Below are 22,944 nucleotides of genomic sequence, written 5' to 3' on the forward strand. Positions count from 1 at the left end.
AGTGTATTGGCTCCCCGTTGTATCAGAACTGAGGAGGGAAGTCCTGAGGGGGACCAGGCCAGCACTGCAGAATGACCCTCGCCCTCGTGATGTCAGAGTCTGCTGCCACGATTTGGTGACAATCGAGATCTTTTCAACACTTTTCATCACTTCATGTCTATATTTTAGGTTCTTAATGGTACATTTTCCTCATGATCTGAACAGATGATTTTGTTTGTGAAGTTTGCGTGTGTTTTGTAAAATGGCCATAGTCTGGTACATTTGTGGGAAATAATTCTGGCTGGAGGTTTTAGGATTCCAACAAGGTCTGGACTATACCATTTATCAACTCCAGGTAAGAATGATTATATTACAAACACTGTCAATCAATGATGACCATTATTTAGAGTCCGGAAATGATGTAGTTTAGAAGCCAGCACACCTACCATCACAGCACTGTAGCGAGAACACATCAGTGCTCTCTGACACAGGAGGACAGATCTGTATTCAGTCAACAGACAGTGTGCATGCATGATCGTGTATATGTGTGTGTATGAACCATTTTGCTATTCAATGGCAAGGGGATAGTGTTCACATTCAAACACTAAAGGTTTGAAAACATGGAGCAGCATTCCTGTTTTTTGCAGGAAGTGAACTTTGGCCCAAAGCCTAAAGCCCTCTGAATGACCCTGGTGTATAAAAGGTGCTACATAAATAAACTTGCCTTGCCTACTGCTGTGAGATACATAGCAGTATTAAGGACTCTGAGGGAGTCTGAATTAAGTGACGACTGAATTACAAGCGACCAAATTTCAGTGTAAAAGTCTAAATTACCACAGCAATTTACACAGATTTACTGAGGACTGATGGGGAGAAATCCATATCTATTAGCATTCTGGGCTTTTGTGTGGGTCTCCGGGTAGAGGCTGATTGCTATGATTGCTGATCTCTGCTTTTCTTCTACTGAAATTTCAAGAAGGAGAAAAATCAGTTGGTCAGATATACAACACGCGCTGCTCTTTCATACAGAGAAGGGACGCGATGAAAGAGCGAATGGGAGGAGTGGGAGGAATAAGGGAGAAAGAACAAAGATGTCAAGAGAATGTGTGCACAGGGGGACAGGAGTGTAGCCTGACTCTTAAGCTATGAACCACGGTTAAAGGCCTTGGGGCCAGTGTGACTGGTTCTATTCTCGACAATACAGATATGAGAGCAGAGTCTAGAGATACAACTCCAGGTACGAACAATTCTTGGAGTAGAACAGAGCAGCACAAAGCAGACACAAGGTGATGCAACAGTGCAGGAATTAATGCTGCAGTATTCCTGCTGGACTGTAACAAATTACAATGACTAAAACAATTTAAATCACATAACACAGTATAGTGGTTGACAACCTCAAACAATTTGCAAGCTGAAGTCCTAATAACTAATGTAGGCAGAGACAAATAAGGGAGGCAAAGCCAATGCAACTGAAAGCCAAAACATAATGAATGAGTTCCTCAGCGCGACTAGTACGCTTCTTTCAGCATTTAAAAGCCCGGAGATTCTAAGATTAACCTGAGTTTGGGAAAAATTATGGCCAACCTGCAAAGTTGGAGATGGAATAGTTTTGGATCCCCCCAACCCTGGTGTGGTATTGGCAAAGGCATTTCTACCCCTACTGCAGTGATGTAAAAGCATCACAAATGTTAACAGCTCACTACCTGCTAATACTTTAAATTCACAGTGCAAAACCAAAAGCCATTAGTGCCATTAATTTGTCTGGGTCCCCTCTTTCAACACTTCTATGAAGTCCTAATTAGCAGCGTGATTGCTTCTATACTAATAAACTGCACATATTGATATTAATTACAGTTATATTGACTCAATTTAGCTGCTTCTATAATTACTGCTTTATTACGGGCACACTAATGGTCTTGGGGCAAGAGGCTTCACGGCAGTCCTAAGGGAAGAAATAAATAAATATATAAAAATCAATTCTCCAAAACTTGCAGGGAGTCATTTTTTACACAAATCAACTGGGATGAACTGAAAACAACCTTAATATCACTGACATTTGTTGGTAAGTTATATAATAGAACCCCATCCGCTGTTGTAAAACTGCAGCAAAAAAAATGTCAACTACCTACAACTTGTGCAGAAATCTCAGCAAAAGCCCCGATGAACCAGACTGCTTCTAACTAGGGGTGTATTCAACTAAGGATTTTCATAGTCGAATCTGATTCGTCAGCTTTCCCCTTTAGTCGACTAATAGTCAAATCGGATTCATTTTTATATTTTTTATTTAGAGCACCTTAAACGGGATCCCGTTCTCATTCAGGACTTTTTTCCTCTTCGAAGTAAAAACCTAAAACACTCAGATAAATGAATAAACACGGTAGGTTGGCTTTATTCAGCTTTTATTTATTTACTTATTTATTTTTTTATGAAACGTTAGAGAACATTAACCGTCAGTGCGCATTGCGCATATGGAACTGTCAGACAGGCACTGTGCAAAATGTCAAAAATATTTTTAATAAAATATGCCTGCCTGAAAATAAAAAAAATTTGCCACACAACAGCAAAAAAATATATAAGGAAAGGTTAAAGTAACGGGGTTTAAAAGCAAACAACAAAAAATGTTTATAGGCCTACTTGCCGAGACGCACCGCGACGAGACGAGATGACACGACCGAAACACTGTCACTGACCGAGACACCAAACGGCTAACTTTTTTTTTCGCCTTACGCGTTTTAAATGGTATGCCATGTTGGTTGTTGTCGTGCGAAATGAAAGACGTTGATAACATAACTTGCACTTTAATTTATTCATCTTTATCTTTTCAAAATACTTTTGAAGTTTTTTAGTAGCCATTATAATCTCGGCAGATGCTTCCTATTCTGTAGCGTGTTCAGCAGCTCTGCTCATTTGGATTGTGCAACTGCAGGGTGTGATTTATTAATGTGTAGTAAGGAAGATGCCTATTGTTTATGCGCAAACATCATTTTATAATATTTATAATAACAGAAATTAAGATGATTATATATAATGAAAACAAAGACATTTCATGTAACAACTAATGCTTAGCTGCATCCTTGGACACCCCCATGTAGTTAGAATGGTACATTCGACTATGACGTTCATAGTCGACTAGGGGGTATAGTGGACTATAGTCGAATCAGCGACTATTGCAGGTCACCCCTACTTCTAACACAAGACAAAGGTGAATGGGGAACATTTCCCTTTACACATCTAGCCGCTACACAGGACTCAAGCTGAGTGAAGCCCTCCCTCATGCTCTGATGCAAACCCTATGGGTCTGAATTTCACTCCTGCACCTTTGACTATTGAACGTGGTCACGACACCCTCCCAGCCCTAAGCTGAGCGGCTACTTATTCTTGCCTTTTCCGGACAGCTCTGTAATGACATCTGGGCATAAAATCATCCTCAGAAAGAAATGTGGTAGAGCAAAAGGTGATAGGTTTTCACAGCTTTGCACAGAAACCAATCAGATTTACAGAGCAAAGTAAATCCCTCCTTTTGTCAAAGACAGCACATCAATCAGTGCTCTAAAGTGTTGTTATCCAGCATTTACTTGAAGTAGACTGAGTTTCCCCAGTCTTGCTTATCAAAAACCACGCACCTTTTCATTTCTGACAATTAACTTCTGCACCTGCATAAAAAAGCCTTGCATAGATTAGGTGTAAGGCATTTAGTTAAGAAAACTACACAAATCATTAAAGATAAGAAAGCAGAAAGTCACATTTGAGGGGCTTGAGGGTACAGTTAGTCCATTTAATTGAAAAAGGTTCAGTTAATCCATTACACTGAAATATATTAAGTAGTCCAGTGTAGTCCACACTGTGGGAGTTCAGAATCTGTTCGCTCCTTAATGGCATGATAACAAGTGAGAAATCATTTTGGCTGAATCACTATTATGAAGATCATCCTTGTAACTCTAGTTTAGGTGTTACAAAGACTTTCAGACAAAGAATTACAAATGAACATAAAAATTAATCCATCAGTGGGTAACGGTGGACATGACTGCCTAGGGCCTTCCATGGACAAGGGGCCCTCTAACAACCTCAGAAATAAATTCATCTTGGTTCATAATTCTTGTACTTTGTTATCACAGGATAACACCAGGTGGTGTCTTCCATGAAAAGTTCTGTTTATCTGCATATTTCTTCCTTTCATTTTTTCCCCTCGACCCCCTGCCTAACCGCAAAATTAGTTTGATCCTCCTGCATGCAGATCTATTGAATAATGTATGTGTGTTGACTAGAGAGCAGTTACAGTAATTGAGAGCTGGTTTAAAATTAGACCAAGATCATGATTTCTCAAAACAAACAAACAAAAAAGTTAAGTGCAGACATTTGTGACCAATTTCTTTTAAATAAATAAATAAACCTGAATTGTGCTCATAGCATTACCACAACATTAGGCTGTGAAAAAGGCCTCGTCTCAATACCCCCCACCCCAGATTATAAAAAAATGGGGGAAAAAGCGAACATGCTAAATCACAACCAATATCCACAAACATTGTGAGAGATAAGTGTGTGTGTGTGTGTGTGTGTGTGTGTGTGTGTGTGTGTGTGTGTGTGAGTTGAGCAGTTAATTAGTAACACAACAATGTGTTTGTTGTGACTCCTAAAAGAACTGCATAATAAAGGCAAACATGGAATAATAAGTGATCTGGACTGTTACAAATTGCATGGCAACACGAAGAACATGTGAAGAACATGAAGAACATGCCAATGTTCGGGTTTCCCCTCTGTGCTTCAAATGCTTATCTGTGTTTAGCATAGTTAGCTAGCATATAAGATAATGTCATTTTCCCACCGTACTGAATTCAAACCTGTTTTCAGAATAGTTCTATCATAAACAATTTTTAAGTGTGTACAATTTGCATTAATTATAGATTATTTATTTATAAATAAGGCTATTAGATTTACACTTAAAATGTGTACAATTATTTTGGCCTGTATTTGGCCCCAGGGACATCAGGAACATTTGTGGGAAGCACATTAACTGTTGACCAGATATCATGAGTGTTTTCCTTTAACCTCCTTTAAACATCCCGACAGTACGTGACTGACCTGCCTTTGACCTGAACTGAAGCAGCAGAAGTAACATGTAAAATGGGCCCTTGCCCCACACACCCCTACAGCTGGGGGGTGATATGCTGGCAGTGGGACCAGCTCTGAAAGGCTGGGGCTGTCTGGGCAGGGATGCATAAACAGAAGTGGGACCTCACACAGTAAAATGTATGCAGGTCAGGCCTTGTCAGTTAAACATTTATATAGTTACATTATGAATTTATGCAGCATAACATGAATATAATACTTCAGTGGAACTGAAAATGAATTACAATTATACTTAAAAATAAAATGGTTAAGTAAAAGAATGAAACGCAATATATAAATGTACTAAAAGTATAAATGTAATAAACTGATATAAGAACAATGGTTAAGAATATCTGGCTTTTCAGTTGGAAAAGATAAGTGTGTAATATATTGTGAGTATGTGTGCGTGTGAGGTCAGATGAAATCTAACACAATCACACGGAATCAATTATGGAATATGCTCTGGTACGTACACTGTTTTAGACCAACTTGTAATCTGCACCAGGTATTGCTCTGCTACTGAATCCTAAAAAGTCTAATTCTTTATATTTTTATCTCTGTAGTATGATGTAGTACACGCAGAAACCGAGCACTCATTTGATTTGCAACCGTATGATTATTGGGATTAACTGAAGAAATTATCAACTGGAAACAGTGGAAGAAAGAGTTATATATATTTTTATTGGCATTGTTGGCAGGCAAGACTGCGCTAAACAGGAAATATGCTGTGGTTAACATAAGATAACCAATGATTAGCTACGTCACGCCTGGAGCGCGGCGAAGGACGAGACAGAATCCTTGCTTTTGACGGACGCAACTTTTAATAACAATAGAACAAATAGCGCAGATAGCGCACGTTGAACAGCAAACAAACACAGATACGTTTGACTCAGACAACGACGAGCACAGGACACTGCGCGAACGCACATTAAATAGACAGACCACATAAACCTCAAGTGATGACGAGACGAGCTACAGGTGAGACGGATTATCACAAGACGTAACCGCACCCACGGAGATACACAGACTCAGACGCAGACACACGCCCAAACGGAGGGGTCGGGGAGCTCAACGTGACACTACATCTGTGGTCATTTACAAAAATAATTTTTAAGTGGATAAAGTAGCATGTTAATTTGCTTCAGTGCAGCACAGAATCATTAGTTAATATAAAAGACCATGTTTCTGATGTCATAACCAAATGAACTTGTAACACACACTATTCCCAAAGCATCTGCAGTCACTGAAGGAAGAAGGCAGCTCTTCATTTTCTGATGTTTAACCCTTAATACCAACCAACTCAAAGAAATATGTATGTTTTCTTTATCGTCTTGGGAGGAGGGTGAGGCATGGGGTGTAGGCCTTGGTCAAACTACTGTGCCTGAGATGTGCAGTAAGATAAGACAGCAACACGATGTGGTGCTACACCTCTGTTTAGTAATGTTACAATGATACAATCTCATAATGTGATGCATCTCACTATGGCAAAACAATTGAGAAATTGGATAAACAAATGGAATCAGTAGACAGGATGAGGAAATAAGAAAGATATATAAACAACAATAAATCCATGAAAATAAGACAGGATAAGGATAATGAAGAGATTAGCATAAATGCACTCATTGGTTGTAATGGCAAAAACATCAAAGGGTCATTTAAATAATGGCTAGCAAGCTTTTTCATCCTTCCCTCCAACATTGTCACTGCTAGGAATGGGCTGTGAAATAATGACTGCATGGATTTGTACGGAGTTTAAAAAAGGCCGTTTATGGTGAAGACAACAGTTCACACAACATTACAGGCCATGTAATGTTTTGATAAACATGTAATAACTGTGTGTATAGGTATGTGTATGTTTGTGTGTGTGTGTGTGTGTGTGTGTGTGTGTGTGTGATGTTAATGTGTGGTACGTTAAATTTTAGTTTATGTTTACAAAAAAATGCCATGGTGTCCTGCTTTTTTAGACAAAACAAAAGGAACATTTTCAATGAATCCCAAAACATCATTAATTTCTGTAAGAATATTTTGACTTGAGCACACCTGCTGTAGGAGGCAGTGGCAGTTCAGCCAGCTGTGCTGGACATGAAGTGTCCAGCATATAAATCTTAAATTACCTTAGAGCTTTATGACTGTGTTCTTTAGATAACATGAGACTACATGAGTAAAATCTGGAATCAAACACAGGCTCCATTTTATACAAGAGGTCTAAGTGGGTTGTGGGTTTCTTGATGCAGCCATTAAAACGAGGGCTCGGCAGGACGAAAATTATTCCAAAACTCCCTTTGCAGTCTGTCTTAATCCAATACCATATAAAGTACAAAGAAATAAAACAGCTTTTTTGTATATCTAATGCAAACGAGTAATCAAATATTTGTTAAGTTCAGCAAAGCATGTCATGAAAAGAGATTCTGACCTGAAACACTGTATGACACACACACGCACACACACACGCGCACACACACACACACGCACACAATATTTTTCTAACTGCTGGCTAGAGAGGCTAGAACCTGTTTGGGAACATGTTTTTCTTAGTTTCACAATTAAAGATATTTGGCTGATTCTTAAAAGTGCACTCGAGGTGGAACAGACACACATGCACTGTCTCACACACAAACACACTCACAAACACACACTCATTGACCTTTGTAAGTGTAGTGAAGTGACAGATAGACTACACCTTGCAGCTCATCGAGCAACAGCAGGAGTTCATCAGCATTTCAACTCAATGACCACGTCAGAGTGAATATTAGTTCCCTCAGAAAGGAGCCATTTGCCCATACAATACATCCACATGGGGCCATTTACAGTCTGCTGAGAACCAAGTGGCCATAATAGCATGTCCTCGGGTTTCTGAAACTTCAATGATTACTTTACAACTTCAGCTTTCTATATGACATAAAAGCAAATGTCAGTCACGTAAATGCCTGTCTGAAGTACACCAAGCTAAACAGTGTGCCATGCTCATTTGAGCCGAGATTTGTGTGGTAAAACTTTCTCTAGGACAGTCTAGCTGTGCTGTGCTGGCAATGTACAATTTCCCTCTGAGAAATTATACTGTAGTATGTGGACAAAAGAGTGACATGATGTCATTATCACACAAATATGACGGCTCAAGAAGGAAAAATTGGCCCATTTATCTATGAATTGAACTTGAACATGACAATTTGTGCAATTCTCATGTACTCTCCATCCAATCCCTCAAGAACAGAGATAGGAAAGTCTGTCACTTGAGCTTCCACACCAAATCTCATTGGCCCGATCAGACACAGGCACTAATGCACATTCCCTCTCTGCGTCTGTGGTGTGTGCGCACATGTGTGTCTGCAAGAAGGAACTGGCAGTGGAGGGGTGGGGGTGGGGGATCAATGTGGCATGAGATGAGCCGTTCTGGTTGACGCTTTTGTGGACAGACACAGGATGGGCACAAAAGGCCCCACTGCCTCACACTCCAGTGGCTGTCATTCACCCACACAGCACCAACGCCATGAGGCATGTCTTCTGCACTTAAATGGAACTGTCCCATGTCCATGCCAGAACTTTCAGTGCTGCAAAAATATTTCTAAAAGACTCTGAAAGAAGTCAGAGTATCACCTCTTTTAGGCTATGAAGACTCAAGGAGATAAGCCAAACAAAAAGTTTTTTTCCAGTAAAAAGTGTAGTAAAGAATCATTTAAAGTAATGTGACATAGTAAGGAGAGACTACATATCAGTTAGCCTGGAATGTTAGCCTGCTCACTTTGGGCCAATTATGTATATAATGTGGACTTAATTTGATAGCAAGACTGAGTTACGTGCCAAAATAAGTGACTGTAAATGGGTAGGACATTCTCAAGCTCCCAGTCTCTCACTCTGCACTAGCTAGTGCAGTAACAGTAGGAAAACATTACAGTTTTCGATTATTAAAATTGTAAAGTCAAGGAGCTACTTGAGGCTGATCTTTTGAAGTTTGGTGTAGACGGAGTGTGAAACTGCGCCTCACTCCTAAGAGCAAATGCCTATGAGAGCTCACACAGGTCCATACACTTATTCTCTCGATCAGGGGCAGGTTAGCTGGTAGAAGGTCTTTTCTTGCATATATCTTAATTTATGTGGAGAATATTAGTGGAGAATATTAGGAATATTAGAAAATTAGGTAGGCATACTCTATAAGTGTTTTAAATTCGAGATTAAAGATTAATGTTTTAACCTAGTTCACACATACTCACTGGGTCTGTTTTAAATGGTCTGTTTTAAATTATTTTTCATGATTTGTAGCAATGCTATCTCATTGTTGTACCATATCAACTAAACATTATAATCCATTATATGTAAAGCACTTTCTACTTTCTAAAGTTCATGATGATGATGAGAAGGAACAGGAGGATGATGATAATGATGATGACTACATATCTGCAAAAGGACAAAACACGTCTTTAATGAGGTCACTGGTAAAGTGTATCTCATTATGATAAGAGCCTCACACATTTGTAAGTTAATATAGTAATGATGTTCCCTCTCCATTTACAGTATATTTACATTACACAGCTGGTTATATTTACTTTAATGACTAGGATAAACCTCCAATAATTATAGTGGAAAAATGGCTTTCATCGTACAGCATTTCCACTGACCTTTTTTACCCAAAGCAAAGTCCTACATTAGAGATAGATGAAATAGTGCAGATTCCTGTCATTACATCAGGGTTCCTGTATGGCTTTGACAGTACTGAATGTGCACCAAATGATACTGTGTTTGCTATGGATGCTGATGCTAATACAATAAGCACTATTATGGTTGCTATGGATGCTAATGAAAATACTATGGCATGTTTACTGATTTATTGTTTACTATAATAGAACATGGAAAATTAAAATGCATTTGATACTGTAAGTATGAACACAATGTACTGTTTAAAATCTTTAGTTCACTGAATTACAACAAATCTGAACAAAACCTAGACCATATATAATGGGCAGAAAACATGACACAGGCTTTTTAAAACACTATTATTCTGATGCTATTTCCAGCAGTCCCCTCTGGTGGCCTATTGTTACCTGATTCTCCATGGCTCCCATGGTGTGCTGCACATCACAGCCCAAAAAACCCATGAGTTCAGTAGAAGAGGAGACAGCCGTGTGCCTAGCTTTGCCCTGCAAAGGCCATATATCTCTGACTCAGTACGATGAATCTTTCATCGCACAGACAGCCTTCGGCCGGTCAGAAAACCACAACTGCACGACTCTCAAACACTCAAAACTTTTCACGCTGCTTCAATATTATCTGATGACTAAAAACAACTTTGTTTTGGCACACTCCACTCTGAAAGTGATGATGCCCTGCTGTTACGGAGTTGTATGCAAGGCTGAGTTTCTGGTGTAACAGTCGGCTCTGTGCTTCCTAGATGTGCTGGTTTCAGAATTTATTAGAATTAATGGTCAATAAGCTATTGTATAGTTTTATGTTCCTTGTTGATATCAATGTATTTAAAATATACATTTTACTTAAAATCAATAGTATTTTGTATTTGTCAAAAAAGGAACTATAGAACTGGATTAGAGAACAATTTGCATAAAATAAAATATGTTTAGACTTCAACAGTGTCTATAGCTACTGATCAGAATTTGGTTAGAATGAAAAAAGGATGCTTGAGCAAAGCCGCCTTGTGTTATATGGGAGATGTGAGACAGTTGAGTAAGTAAACTTCCCTACACACTCACCCATCTCAGACACAGGCTGTGCATGACCTGAACATACAATGAACAAAATACCAGGCTAGAATGTCCATATTCTTCCCTCTATCCAGTACCCAACATCCATCAGACCTGACTTTGGAATCATTGCCCTTATCACAAAAATAAATAAGTAAATTGAAGGGAAAAAAAAGCTTATTTTTTACCATTTAATAATCTTCCAGGAGGCTTCTTTAATTAAATCTCAAAATCTTAAAAATATTCAGACATATCTCACTTCTTACATAATCTATTATGGGGCTCTAATGAGATGCAAGCTGTTATATGAACCATTTGTCCAGAGAAAACAAAAGCTGTAATTTCTCTGTGAAAAACATGAAAAAAGACCTATCCCCTAATCCCCCTTAAAAGCCACCTTCATCCCACCAAGCCTTAAGCAAAAATTAACATTACAGATCTTCTAATGTTCTAACACCTTCGGTGCTGAATGCTGCTGCCCATTTACAGAGAGGTTCCATATTGCTGCTCATAGGCTAATGATACACAGTAGTTCTGTTTTTCAAGCTCCATTTCTAGACTTGCTAAACGTCTATCTCGTTAAACTGCCCTTGATATGCAAACTAAGTTCAACGAAAGACTTTTAATAAGGTTAAGCAGTCTTACTCTACACCTGACAAACGATTTGCAGTTAGGTTTGGTTCACTGTGTTTCATGATTTAACAGAAGCTTCCATAATCTTTGGCTGGGTTATAACTGGTTCATCTTGGCACACAGGAGACACAGAGGTCCCTGTAGAATAGCACTTATTCTGTTCAGCATTATATCAGTCCAGATGAACTACTCACCTGACAGATATTAATGTAACATTTTCAGGAACAAAAAATGCATTTCTATTTTCATGACCAAGAGTGATTACTATAAGGAACTGCATATACAACTGAAGACCTGCAGTAATTCACAGTTCACTCTTAGAGATTCTTGCCTCAGTCAAATATACACTCACCGGCCACTTTATTAGGTACACCTGTACTGGGTTCGCCCCCCTTTTGCCTTCAGAACTGCCTTAATCCTTCGTGGCATAGATTCAACAAGGTACTGAAAACATTGAATAGCATCACACAGTTGCTCCAGATTTGTTGGCTGCACATCCATGATGCGAATCTCCCATTCCACCACACCCCAAAGGTGCTCTTGTGCTCTATTGGACTGAGATCTGGTGACTGTGGAGGTCATTTGAGTACAGTGAACTCATTGTTGTGTTCAAGAAACCAGTCTGAGATGATTCACGCTTTATGACATAGTATTCAGTACTTCCTGATGGAAGTAGCCATCATCAGATGGGTACACTGTGGTTATAAAGGGATGGACATGGTCAGCAACAATACTCAGGTAGACTGTGGTGTTAACACAATGCTCAATTGGTACTAATAGGTCCAAAGTGTCCCCCACACCATTGTACCACCACCGCCAGCCTGGACCATTGATACAAGGCAGGATGGATCAATTTCATGTTGTTGGCACCAAATTCTGACCCTACCATCTGAATGTTGCAGTAGAAATTGAGACTCAATAGACCAGGCAGTGTTTTTCCAATCTTCTATTGTCCAATTTTGGTTAGCTTGTGTGAATTGTAGCCTCAGTTTCCTGTTCTTAGCTGATAGGAGTGGCACCCAGTGTGGTCTTCTGCTGCTGTAGCCCATCCACCTCAAGGTTCGACATGTTGTGCATTCAGAGATGCTCTTCTGCATGCTTTGGTTGTAACATTATTTGAGTTACTGTTGCCATTCTATCAGCTCAAACCTCCTCTGACATCTGGCATCAACAAGACATTTGCACCAACCGAACTGCCGCTGACTGGATATTTTTTTTTTTAGACCATTCTCTGTAAACCCTAGAGATGGTTGTGCATGAAAATCCCAGTATATCAGCAGGTTCTGAAATACGCAGACCAGCCCGTCTGGCACCAACAACATGTCACGTTCAAGTACCCGTCGCTGCAGAAGCAAAAGTCCAGGGGGTGGAACTGGATCTAGATCCAACTCCTCCCACCATCCATAGTTTCTTTTGGTCAGTCCAGGGTACGGGCGGAGCTGCATCTAATCCAACTCCTCCTATATGTCACTTACGTTTTCCGACCAGGAAATATAAATCCAATGAATTCACCCTTAAGACTGCTACCATTTAGAGATCAAAATGTTCTTTAAATGTTATTTGTTTTTTTAAGTTTACAAGAAAACGTAAAAGTGGACAGGAATAATGATCTGTGATTGCCAACATAATACAGGACAGTACATTTCTTAAATATGTACTATTTCATTTTTTTACCTTTAATAAAAATACTTTTTTCGTTAGGACGGTACACTTCAGGTGTGCAGAATGGACAGTGGTATTTACTACAACATGTAGTGCACTGCACAACTGAAAGCGTCTGTCCTTTTTTCAAAACTGTGATATGCATCTATAGATGGATGGAAAAATATAAATAGCATTATATTAGTTGTTGTGAAGTTTTTCAGTGAACTGGTTAATGAGGATCATGGCCGTTACATGCACGCACTACTGAATAACAATCCCCCTCGACGTGTCCATGCGGTACCGAACAGCACAACCAGCCCCGTCGACAGGGGGGGACAACCGGGTCTGTTGTCCCGGGCCCCAGGGCCAGGGGGGGCCATCAAAGAGCCCAGCAATTTATTTTTTATTTAAAGTCTATAATTTTTAAATAATCTTGAAATCTTTCATTAATATAAAATTCTGTACTCAAAATAAACTCAATGGCTAAAATATATGTTTTTTAACCTATCTGCATATTTTCCATTAAGTGCATACACCCCCGCATCCCACTGGAAAATGGTTTGATCCAGCACCGACCGTAACTGGCTGGTACCCGCACAACAACGGGAAATACAGTGGTGGATAGTTAAAGTAAATACAGAAATCTGGAGCGCAGAAAAGAAAGGAAAACATTTACGTGACGAATTTTAATGTTGCATTGTGTTCCAGATTTGAAAAGTGCTGGAATTTAGGATAAAGTACTTGAAAATGCTTGAAAGTAACTACTTTGTTTCACAACAAATAGCTGTCTGACTGAACAGTTCTCGTGAAGACGTTAAGATTGGGCGTTTTGAAAATAACCATTAAATAATGTGATAAAAAGCGAATTATTTCGAGTAAATGTATAAATATTTAACTCAATTAAGTTTAACGTGTTGGAAAATATTGAAATTGACCTTTAAAGTGAAGTACAAGTGCTTTAATTCCACATTATAAAGGTGTATAAACCCTGCAAACATGACTTTGTTCATTGCGCTGAAGCGCGTCGCGCGCGAAGTTACAAAAGTCAAGAGGTGCACGACCTCGCATGGACAGCGCGCGAGGCCCTCGCACACGGTCGGTGCCACTGCGATTACGTCATTTTCGCGCGAACCCTCGCACCGCTCGCGACGCGTCAAGTATATAAACAGTCAGCTGTCAGAAACAGCTTTGATGTGTGGCTATATTGTCAAATGACGAAATTCAAATGACGTGCGCCGGGGGGGGGGGGGGGGGGGGGGGGGGGGGCACATTAGACTTTCTTGTCCCGGGCCCTAGCAAGACTGTCAACGGGCCTGAGCACAACCATTACAAATTATAAGTAACTACAGCAAACACTAATTAATTTAACAGTTTATGTCTAATATGAAGAACACAACATACATAAGTATTTAATACAACTGTATTCTGTTTAGCTAACCGCTCATCTTCTAACATCAGTTTTTACCATCACACCTTGATTGGATAAACTTAACAGTGGTTGTTCGTGCAAACAGAAACAGTCAGATTTTGTATGATCACCAAAGGAAACTAGTTACTAACATTAGCAAGATGAAAATTGGTTTATTATGAACTTTCACATTTGTGATTGTTCACAAATGAACGTAAGTGAGTAAATAAGAATAGTAATGTAGGACGGCAACAGTGATTTGGAATGGCTGATCTGATACAACTCTGCGTAGTGCAATTACTTCAGACCAATGAAAACACGATGGTGGGAGGAGTTGGATCTAGATCCAGCTCCACCCCCTGGACTTTTGCTTCCGCAGCGACAAGTATCTCCTTTTCTTCCCCATTCTGATGCTCAGTTTTAACTGTAGTAGATCATCTTGGCCATGACTGCATGACTAAATGCATTGAGTTTCTACCATGTAATTGGCTGATTCAGCATTTGCAATAATGAGCAGTTGGACAGGTGTACCTAATAAAGTGGCCGGTGAGTTTACACTCTTAGATTTCTACACTCTTAAATGTAGTTTGTAAGCTTTACCCACAAATAGACTACTAGTCCTCTTCACTTATACTGTGTATCTCAATTCAGGGGCTGCAGCCTATGTAGACCGCAGCCCACGGAGGCCACACACTTCGAAGGCCGGATAGGCTGCATCTCACGGCTGTTAAATGAGACAGTCTAGTCTTCGCAACGAAGACGTATGTTTGCGTGACCATGCACCGCTCTGCCCCATTACATACGTGTTAGCGAGCTGTCCTACAAAATGGAGCCAGAAACCACATTTTTTCTGTTTTGATTTTTAAAAACGTTACACTTTAGTAAATACTCAAAGCACAGGTTTACCTGCAATATCATTAATAATTGGCATGTTATTTAGCATCTCATTGCAGTATAAATTTCCATATTAAAATTCTTCGGCCCGTACACTAGACTCCGCCATGTCGCCTGTTTATTGTTCATAGAGCAATGAATCCTGGGATATGGTGGGACGTGAAGGATACTCAGATGCATCCTTCGTTTTTGGGGTTTTGAAGGCTACATTCGTCGGCCGCATAAGAAGGAGCCCATGAATTGGGACAGCCTTCGGCGCGGCGCAGTGACGTAACCGGCCTACAAATGCGCACTTCGTGGGCTGCAGCCCCTGAATTAAGATGCACCCATAGACTACTAGTCTTCCTCACATATAGACTACTAGTCTTACTTACTTATAGACTACTAGTCTACCTCACACATAGGCTGTGCTTCATGATTGTCTCGTACATCTTAATCACCTCTCAGATCCATAAGGAATATTTGAGCTGCTTCATTTTCTTATCTCATGAGATAGAGAAGAGGTGCAAAAGAGGCAGGCAGAGAAAGTGTGTGTATGTGTGTATGATAGAGAGGGGGGGTGGGGGTAATTACACTCTGGCTCCTCATTCCCCAGCATGAGACCGCAGCTCACTGTGTAAATGTATTGTTTCTCCCTTAACCCACCATCACGTCCTATTCAGAGGATGTCTCATGCCTGCACACATGGTCAACACAAAAGGAGGGGGCCACTTCACATAATTACAGTCAAAGATTCATGAGAATCAATATACTACTGCTGGATGTAACAAATCTTCTCAGCTTTCCTCTAACAAACTACAGGGTGCTGGGCATTTTTCATCTTAAAGGAAGCTGATGGGTGAAGCCTTGTGCTACACACTAGCCTACCAATTAGCAACAAATTAAAAGACAACAGAGCTGCTCTGTGTTCACTGCCGTAATGCAGAGGTTTGCATGTGCTTCCTCCCTGATAATTCAGGACAATGCTTAGCTTCTGCAGACACTCCACAATGCTGCAGTGCAATACCTAAAAAAAAAAAAAAAATTTAAATTATTTTTTTTGTGTGTGTGTGTGTCCAAAATGAGTCACTCACAGACTTCAGACTTCACAGGGCCTAATACCAAATAGTAATTTTTAAGTGAATCTCTAAAACTAAACAACACTGTGTTTACTTTAAACTCATGTGAGTACTTAATAAAAATAATAGTAATAATAATAATAATTTGAGGGTTAATAGAGGAGCACTCCTTTAGGATGATAAACAACCCTGCCAGTTGGGTTTCTAAGTGAAGCATTACCTGTCATTTGACCAAGGACCAGGGGTGATGCTTGATGTTTTGGTATATTCAGGGTGAGGAAGCCTAGGTAAAGGCTACAAAAATGACAAAGCCTACCAAACCAACCACACAGAAGTGTAAATGTAATCTCTGTAAACAGCAAAAAAAAAAAAAGAGAGAAATTCATTTCTGAGCAATAACACAGCAACAATTGTGGCTACTTTTGTAGCAACAACAATGAGTATATGAATGTTAATATGTGTATTTCATTTTCATGTTCAACCAAAAATGTGTTTAATGTGATAAGCAGCAGTTGGACGAGCTTAATGTAGGCTATCAGACATTTTCTGACTGACAGCTGGAACTGCACTGCAACATGGAAATTTTTAGACTAAGCACAGTGGTACACGCATTGAAAGCAGTACGTTCACGGTTGTTTCGACTTTTAATGAGCAGAAGTAAAAATGATAAGAAGCAGAAATGGGGTATAATTGATTTATTAAACATAAAACAAGAAGTTATGGTTTGACAAACGCTGCTTTCCGGAGGCTTGCCTGCATAGTCCATGAAAGCATGACGCCCTGAACATACACAATATTGCCAAAAGTATTCGCTCACCCATCTAAATGATCAGAATCAGGTGTTCCAATCACTTCCATAGCCACAGGTGTATAAAATTAAACACCTACACCTACACCAAAGTGTACTCCAGTGTGATAGGATGCCACCTGTGCAACAAATCCAGTCATGAAATTTCCTCGCTCCTAACAGCCAACTGTCAACTGTATTATAAGAAAATGTAAGTGTTTGGAAATGACAGCAACTCAGTCACGAAGTGGTAGGTCACGTAAAGTGATGGAGCGGGATCAGTGGATGCTGAAGCACAACTTCTTCAGAGTCAATCACTACAGACATCTAAACTACCTGTGGCCTGCAGATTATCTCAAGAACAGTGTACAGAGAGCATCATGGAATGGGTTTCCATGGTCGAGCAGCTACATCCACGCCATACATCACCAAGTGCTATGCAAAGCGTCAGATACAGTGGTGTAAAGCCCACCGCCACTGGACTAGAGCAGTGGAGGCACGCTCTCTGGAGTGATGAGTTGCGCTTCTCCATCTGGCAATCTGATGAACAGGTCTGGTTTTGGCAGTTGCCAGGAGAATAGTACTTGTCTGACTGCATTGTGCCAAGTGTAAAGTTTGGTGGAGGCAGGATTATGGTTTGGGTTGTTTATCAGGAGCTGTGCTACTCTTAGCTCTTAACTGTGCTAAGACATTTTGGACAATTCCAAAAGAGAGACTTCTCGTCTAACATCAGTGTGTGACCTCACAAATGCTCTTCTGGAAGAACGGTCAGAAATCCCCATAAACACACTCCTAAACCTTGTGGACAGCCTTCTCAGAAGAGTTTAAGCTGATAGAGCTGCAAAGAGTGGACCAACGTCATATTGAACACTATGAATTAGAAATTGGATGTCACTTAAGATCATATTTGAGTCACAGAAGGTGAGTGAATATTTTTGGCAATATAGTGTACCATGGGAACTCAAGTATGGTAAGGTAACATTTATGTACCATAATTAATATACTCTGTTTATAAAAGTGATGCGTGTATCAAGATTTAGTCACTCTCAACAAAGGATGATAATATTTCACATATTTTGCTGGTATAGCCAGATAACTGCAGTACACTAAACAGCTATTTCAGGTTCAATATCTGATATTAAATTAAATCTTACAGTACATTTACAGTTTAATACAGTTTGTAATAGCTCAAATAAGGCTATACTTGTTTTGCACAGGTGACAAAATGAAAAAAATCATTCATTCATAATTTATTTCTGCTCCGTTTTTTTTTTTACATTCAGTTGTGCACAGGTCAACACCTTCACATCACAATACTACTGTCTTGATACAGAAATATGTTCTGTAAGAAAGAGTTCCCCATGGAACTCCCTTTTGTTAGATAACTTCTTAAAAATATTTAATCTTTTCTTTTTGACTTTTAAATTTTTAAAGATATTTATGTAAAATATCTACAGTCCAGAGAGCATTCGTATCTATGTCTGGTCTATCCTGGCACTGCACACGTCTGTAGTCTACTGACTGACATGCTTCTTTAGGCCTGTATGCCATCCTCAATGAGGGAGCATTTCATTGGGGTTAATTCAGTACAGTGTTGAAATTCCTTTGTAAAGATACAGTGGTTTGGAAAGGACCATGCATATACAATGGTGAAAAAAAGCTGAGATGTAATGTCATTTTGCCTGAGCAAAATCCTGGTGAGGACTTTTAATCGCGGCACCTAGAATTAACGGCACTAGTATTTACACACACTAGATGTGCAGTGCACACACAAGTTAGCATACAAACACACATGCATGCGCACACACACACACACACACACACACACACATACGCACATACACACGCACACACCCATCTCACAGATTGGCAGAATGCATTCAGCATCAATTAATAGTATGGATTCCACAAAATTCCTCATCCTACTAAATTAATTAATTAAAGACTGATCTGTTTATACTAGGCCTGCACAGAATGGAGAGAGAGAGAGAGAGAGAGAGAGAGAGAGAGAGAGAGAGAGAGAGAGAGAGAGAGAGAGAGAGAGAGAGAAGACAAAGTATGAGAATGTGAGAGACACTGTTCTCTGAGGCTTGGGCTGTTAGCACTAGAGTAAACATTCCCATCAAACGCACTGGACTGTGTAATTCGACCATGGTTGACGCACTGGGCATTTTTACTTCATACTGAAGCTGTGCTGCTGATTCAGCCGGGCTGTACATTAAACACTTCTAATTTGTGAAGTGCATTACAACCTCCATACGGTGGACTGAGGGTCTCGTAACGACTCCTCTCATGGCTTCCTGCCCTCACTCTGGAGATGCGACCATAACTGAATGGGCTAGTCATGACCGCCCTCCCCCGGACGGAGGCACTTTGTTCAGCTTTTCCAAACCAGCATCTGCCTCCCCCACCGGGCTCAATAGAACAGACACTGGCTTTTCCCAGAGCTAATGGCGTCTGCCAGGCAAGGTGATTGCCTCTCGGAGGACAGCGAAACTGAGTCACCTCCTCCTATCTGCCAAGAGCACATGAAGCTCAGAGGCAAGGAAGGAAGGCAAAGCGGCAGAAGCCAAACCAAAATCAATTCTCATCATCTCCGATCCAGCTGTGTGCGTGTACGTGTGCGTGTTTTGTGGGAAGGTACGAGACAAGGCAGGAAGAAAGGCACGTGGGTAAAGATTGAGAGCTTACCTCTGCAGATGGTGCCGTTCCCCACGTAGCCCGGCTTACAGGTGCACAGGTGGCCACGGATGGTGTTAGTGCAGATGGCGTTCTCATCACATGAGCTCTGCCCACTGGCACACTCATCATGCTCTGTAGTTGGAATAGAGAGTGTATTAGAGTTTCTATATATAGAAACACACACACACACACACACATATTCTGCCATACATTCTGCAGTGACACACTGAATCATCACTATTGTCTTGGAATCTGACTGAATGCTGTGGGAAATGTTAACCCTGATTCAAGCAGATTATACCCTTTGAGTCTAGCAGCTAGATCAGGCCTTAAGGAGCCCTGCAGAAAGTGACCTGGCTAGAATAGATGAGGCAGCTAATTGATTTGTAACAGATAAAAATAATAATTTAAATGAGTTCAAAAGATATTTAGTTTTAATGTACTCAAACATCAGGTGACCCCCATGTGAGGTGGTTTTTTGCTTTCCTTCTAATCAGGTTCTTTCTTTGTTTTTATGGTGAGGATAGTTTGCATGTTTACTTTGTCCGTGCAGGAGATTCCACCCTCAAAAACACATGCTACTTTAGTCATTCTAGTGCTAAGGAATGTTATGAAGATATCATCAATATATGAAGGTGAGGTTTTACATAAGTGTGCGCTACAAGGCTAACAGCCCCACGCCCTGCTGCCTACCGTCGACCCAAGCCACTCAGAGATGCTGTAAATGGGCTCATTAGCATGGACATTGTTCATCAATATGCAAAAGCCATCTTAATCATGACTAATACATCCCCTCCCTAATTAATGAGTTGTGCTTATTGAGCCCCTAAGCAAATTGAACACATTATTCAACACTTTTTCCTTTTCCTCTCAAGGATTTTGTCCTTGGGCATAAAGAGAGGAAGAAGCAAAAAAAAAATCTGGATAAGATTGCAAAGCATGCGAGAGAATCTCTTCGAGAAGACCACATGGACACACATAATCGAGCAGAGTTAACAGCACAGAGTCCTGCTACATGGACAGTTTTGAATATTTAACCCAGAATGAGCTTTTCCCTGCTGAACTACAAGCACACAGCACAAAAACTCAATGACATACACCAACGCTGACCCATATGCACAGGGTGCACTCACTGACATAACCCTAACCCAAACCCTTAGGCACTAATATGTAGGCACTGACAATACTATCCTATAATCCCTAACCTATAATAGTAGGTATACTCAGTGATAAACCCTAACCTCTCCGATACTCTCTGATAAGCCCGAGCTCATTCGTGCAGGGCAAACTCACTTATAGATGCATAAAGAGTACAGGGTGCCCTGGAGAGTTCAGGGGAAGCAGGAAGCAGAGAGACAGCAGCCAGCTCCATACATGAACTCAGACTGTGCATTTCATTCCGCTCTGCTCTCCAAATAAGCCTGGATGTAGGCTGAGGATTCAGACCTTGGCACGGCTAATGGACATGAAGTGCCTGGCCTTGTGCTGACCGGGTCTGGAGCTCATGTCAGATCATCAGCGGCTGTTAGGTAGGCGGCGCGCGTGATTGGGCAGGCGAGGGGAGGCCTTCGTCAGCTCCGCCGTAATCACAAACAGCGGCGGGTCAGCAGAAACTGTGCTGACCGTGATCCCTGGCGACTGGGACCTGATGTGAGGATTAAGGGGGTGACCAAAGGCAATTTCCCTTTCAGATGCCCTGACATTACAGAGGTTCCATCCCTGTGACGGGTTCACTGCCTTTCGCTCACCTGCAGTCATGCGAACTGCAGCTCTACCTGAGAGGACATGAGAAGGAATGTGTGCGTGAAAGACAATAACAGCAGTGACAATGGCAATGATGGTAGTGACGACAATGACCAGCACCATTCCAACAGCTAAAGAGCAAATCTGCCTTTTCCAATCCACACATGTTTTTACCCATCACACACAAACATATAAGTAAGTATAAGCATGTACTCATATACTAATGTACCACATCTGCTAGAACCAGCTCATAAGAGGAAATATAATCATCAACATGCCTCAAAATAAAATGCGCAATGTTATATCAACAGACTACAGGTCCAGAGCATCATCTTGTTGTACCCGAAGACTCAGAGAGGGTACAATGTCAGTATATTTTTAATTTTATAATTTTTTATTCTTCACAGAAAATGAACATGAATTTCATAGGCACTTGTTTACTTGTTTTTCATTTCCATTCATTTCAGGAGCATCTACATCACATGGATTCTCAAAGGGACACGAGGGGGTCAGCGTGCATGTGTGTTGCCGCAGGCACACAGCCGCTGTGAGGCACCAGGAATGAGCAGTGGGGGCCACGCCTGGAGCACACAGCACCATTTCTGCCAGGTTTGTGAAGTGATGAAGGCGCCTTCGGTTCCTCTTGCCCTCCCTCTCTGTTAAGCTTCATGGTACAAACTCCAGATGGCTTTGCAAGGTAGTGATCAGCTCCTTGCAGTCCTTCAATGTGTAGTCTTTGTTTGCTTAATATAATGCATACTATGAAGTGTCACAGACTGATGCCTTATTGTTTACTTAATAAAATAACGTGTCATTCTTAATTTTAAATTGAATTGTGTCAGTGTCAGTGTAAATATGAAATCTAATGGTAAAAAGGGGTTTTTCCTTTTACATTAACAGGCAAACAGTGCACAGGCCGTTATCTGCTTCAATTACACAGCTAGAGTGAGTTAACAGGGAATACAAGCCATTTCCCAGGACAAAAGGGTTGTTCTTTACTGGCCAACTGGTGGTGCCCACTGGAGCACTGGCTAAAATGCTCAGCATTAGAGTGATTTCAGTACTCCACATGTCTGCTCTCTGTACTGATTTAGAGTGATTCAGTACTCCGTGTGTGTCTGCATGCTGAACTGATGTAGAGTGCTTTCAATACTTTACAAGTATCTGCTTGCAGTACTGATTTTTTCTCTCTCTGATATTACATATATTTTAGTAGCTATGCGAGTGTCGTGTTGTTGCAGCCCACACTGGTTGAGGTTAATTCATACTGCAATGCCAGTATCACCCGCCAGGCCTTGAAAACCTGCCCCTCATGGCACC

The 22,944-nt window shown here is 40.6% G+C and overlaps 1 protein-coding gene and 1 long non-coding RNA gene across 2 annotated transcripts in view; one reads left to right on the forward strand and one right to left on the reverse strand.

Moving 5' to 3' along the window:
- The window catches only part of LOC143527817 (protein kinase C-binding protein NELL1-like), a 216,908-nt gene that overhangs the window by 23,745 nt on the left and 170,219 nt on the right, over window positions 1-22,944 (reverse strand). Inside the window, exon 14 of the mRNA XM_077023124.1 lies at window positions 19,891-20,013. Coding sequence (XP_076879239.1) covers window positions 19,891-20,013 — 123 coding nt within the window. The remainder of the gene's footprint in view (window positions 1-19,890; window positions 20,014-22,944) is intronic.
- Window positions 123-22,187, forward strand: LOC143527818 (uncharacterized). Its single transcript, XR_013134278.1, has 3 exons — window positions 123-334; window positions 21,936-21,990; window positions 22,092-22,187. It is a non-coding gene; the product is annotated as an uncharacterized LOC143527818 (long non-coding RNA).

This window comes from Brachyhypopomus gauderio, chromosome 12 (assembly GCF_052324685.1).
Source record: "Brachyhypopomus gauderio isolate BG-103 chromosome 12, BGAUD_0.2, whole genome shotgun sequence".
Taxonomy (NCBI): domain Eukaryota; kingdom Metazoa; phylum Chordata; class Actinopteri; order Gymnotiformes; family Hypopomidae; genus Brachyhypopomus; species Brachyhypopomus gauderio.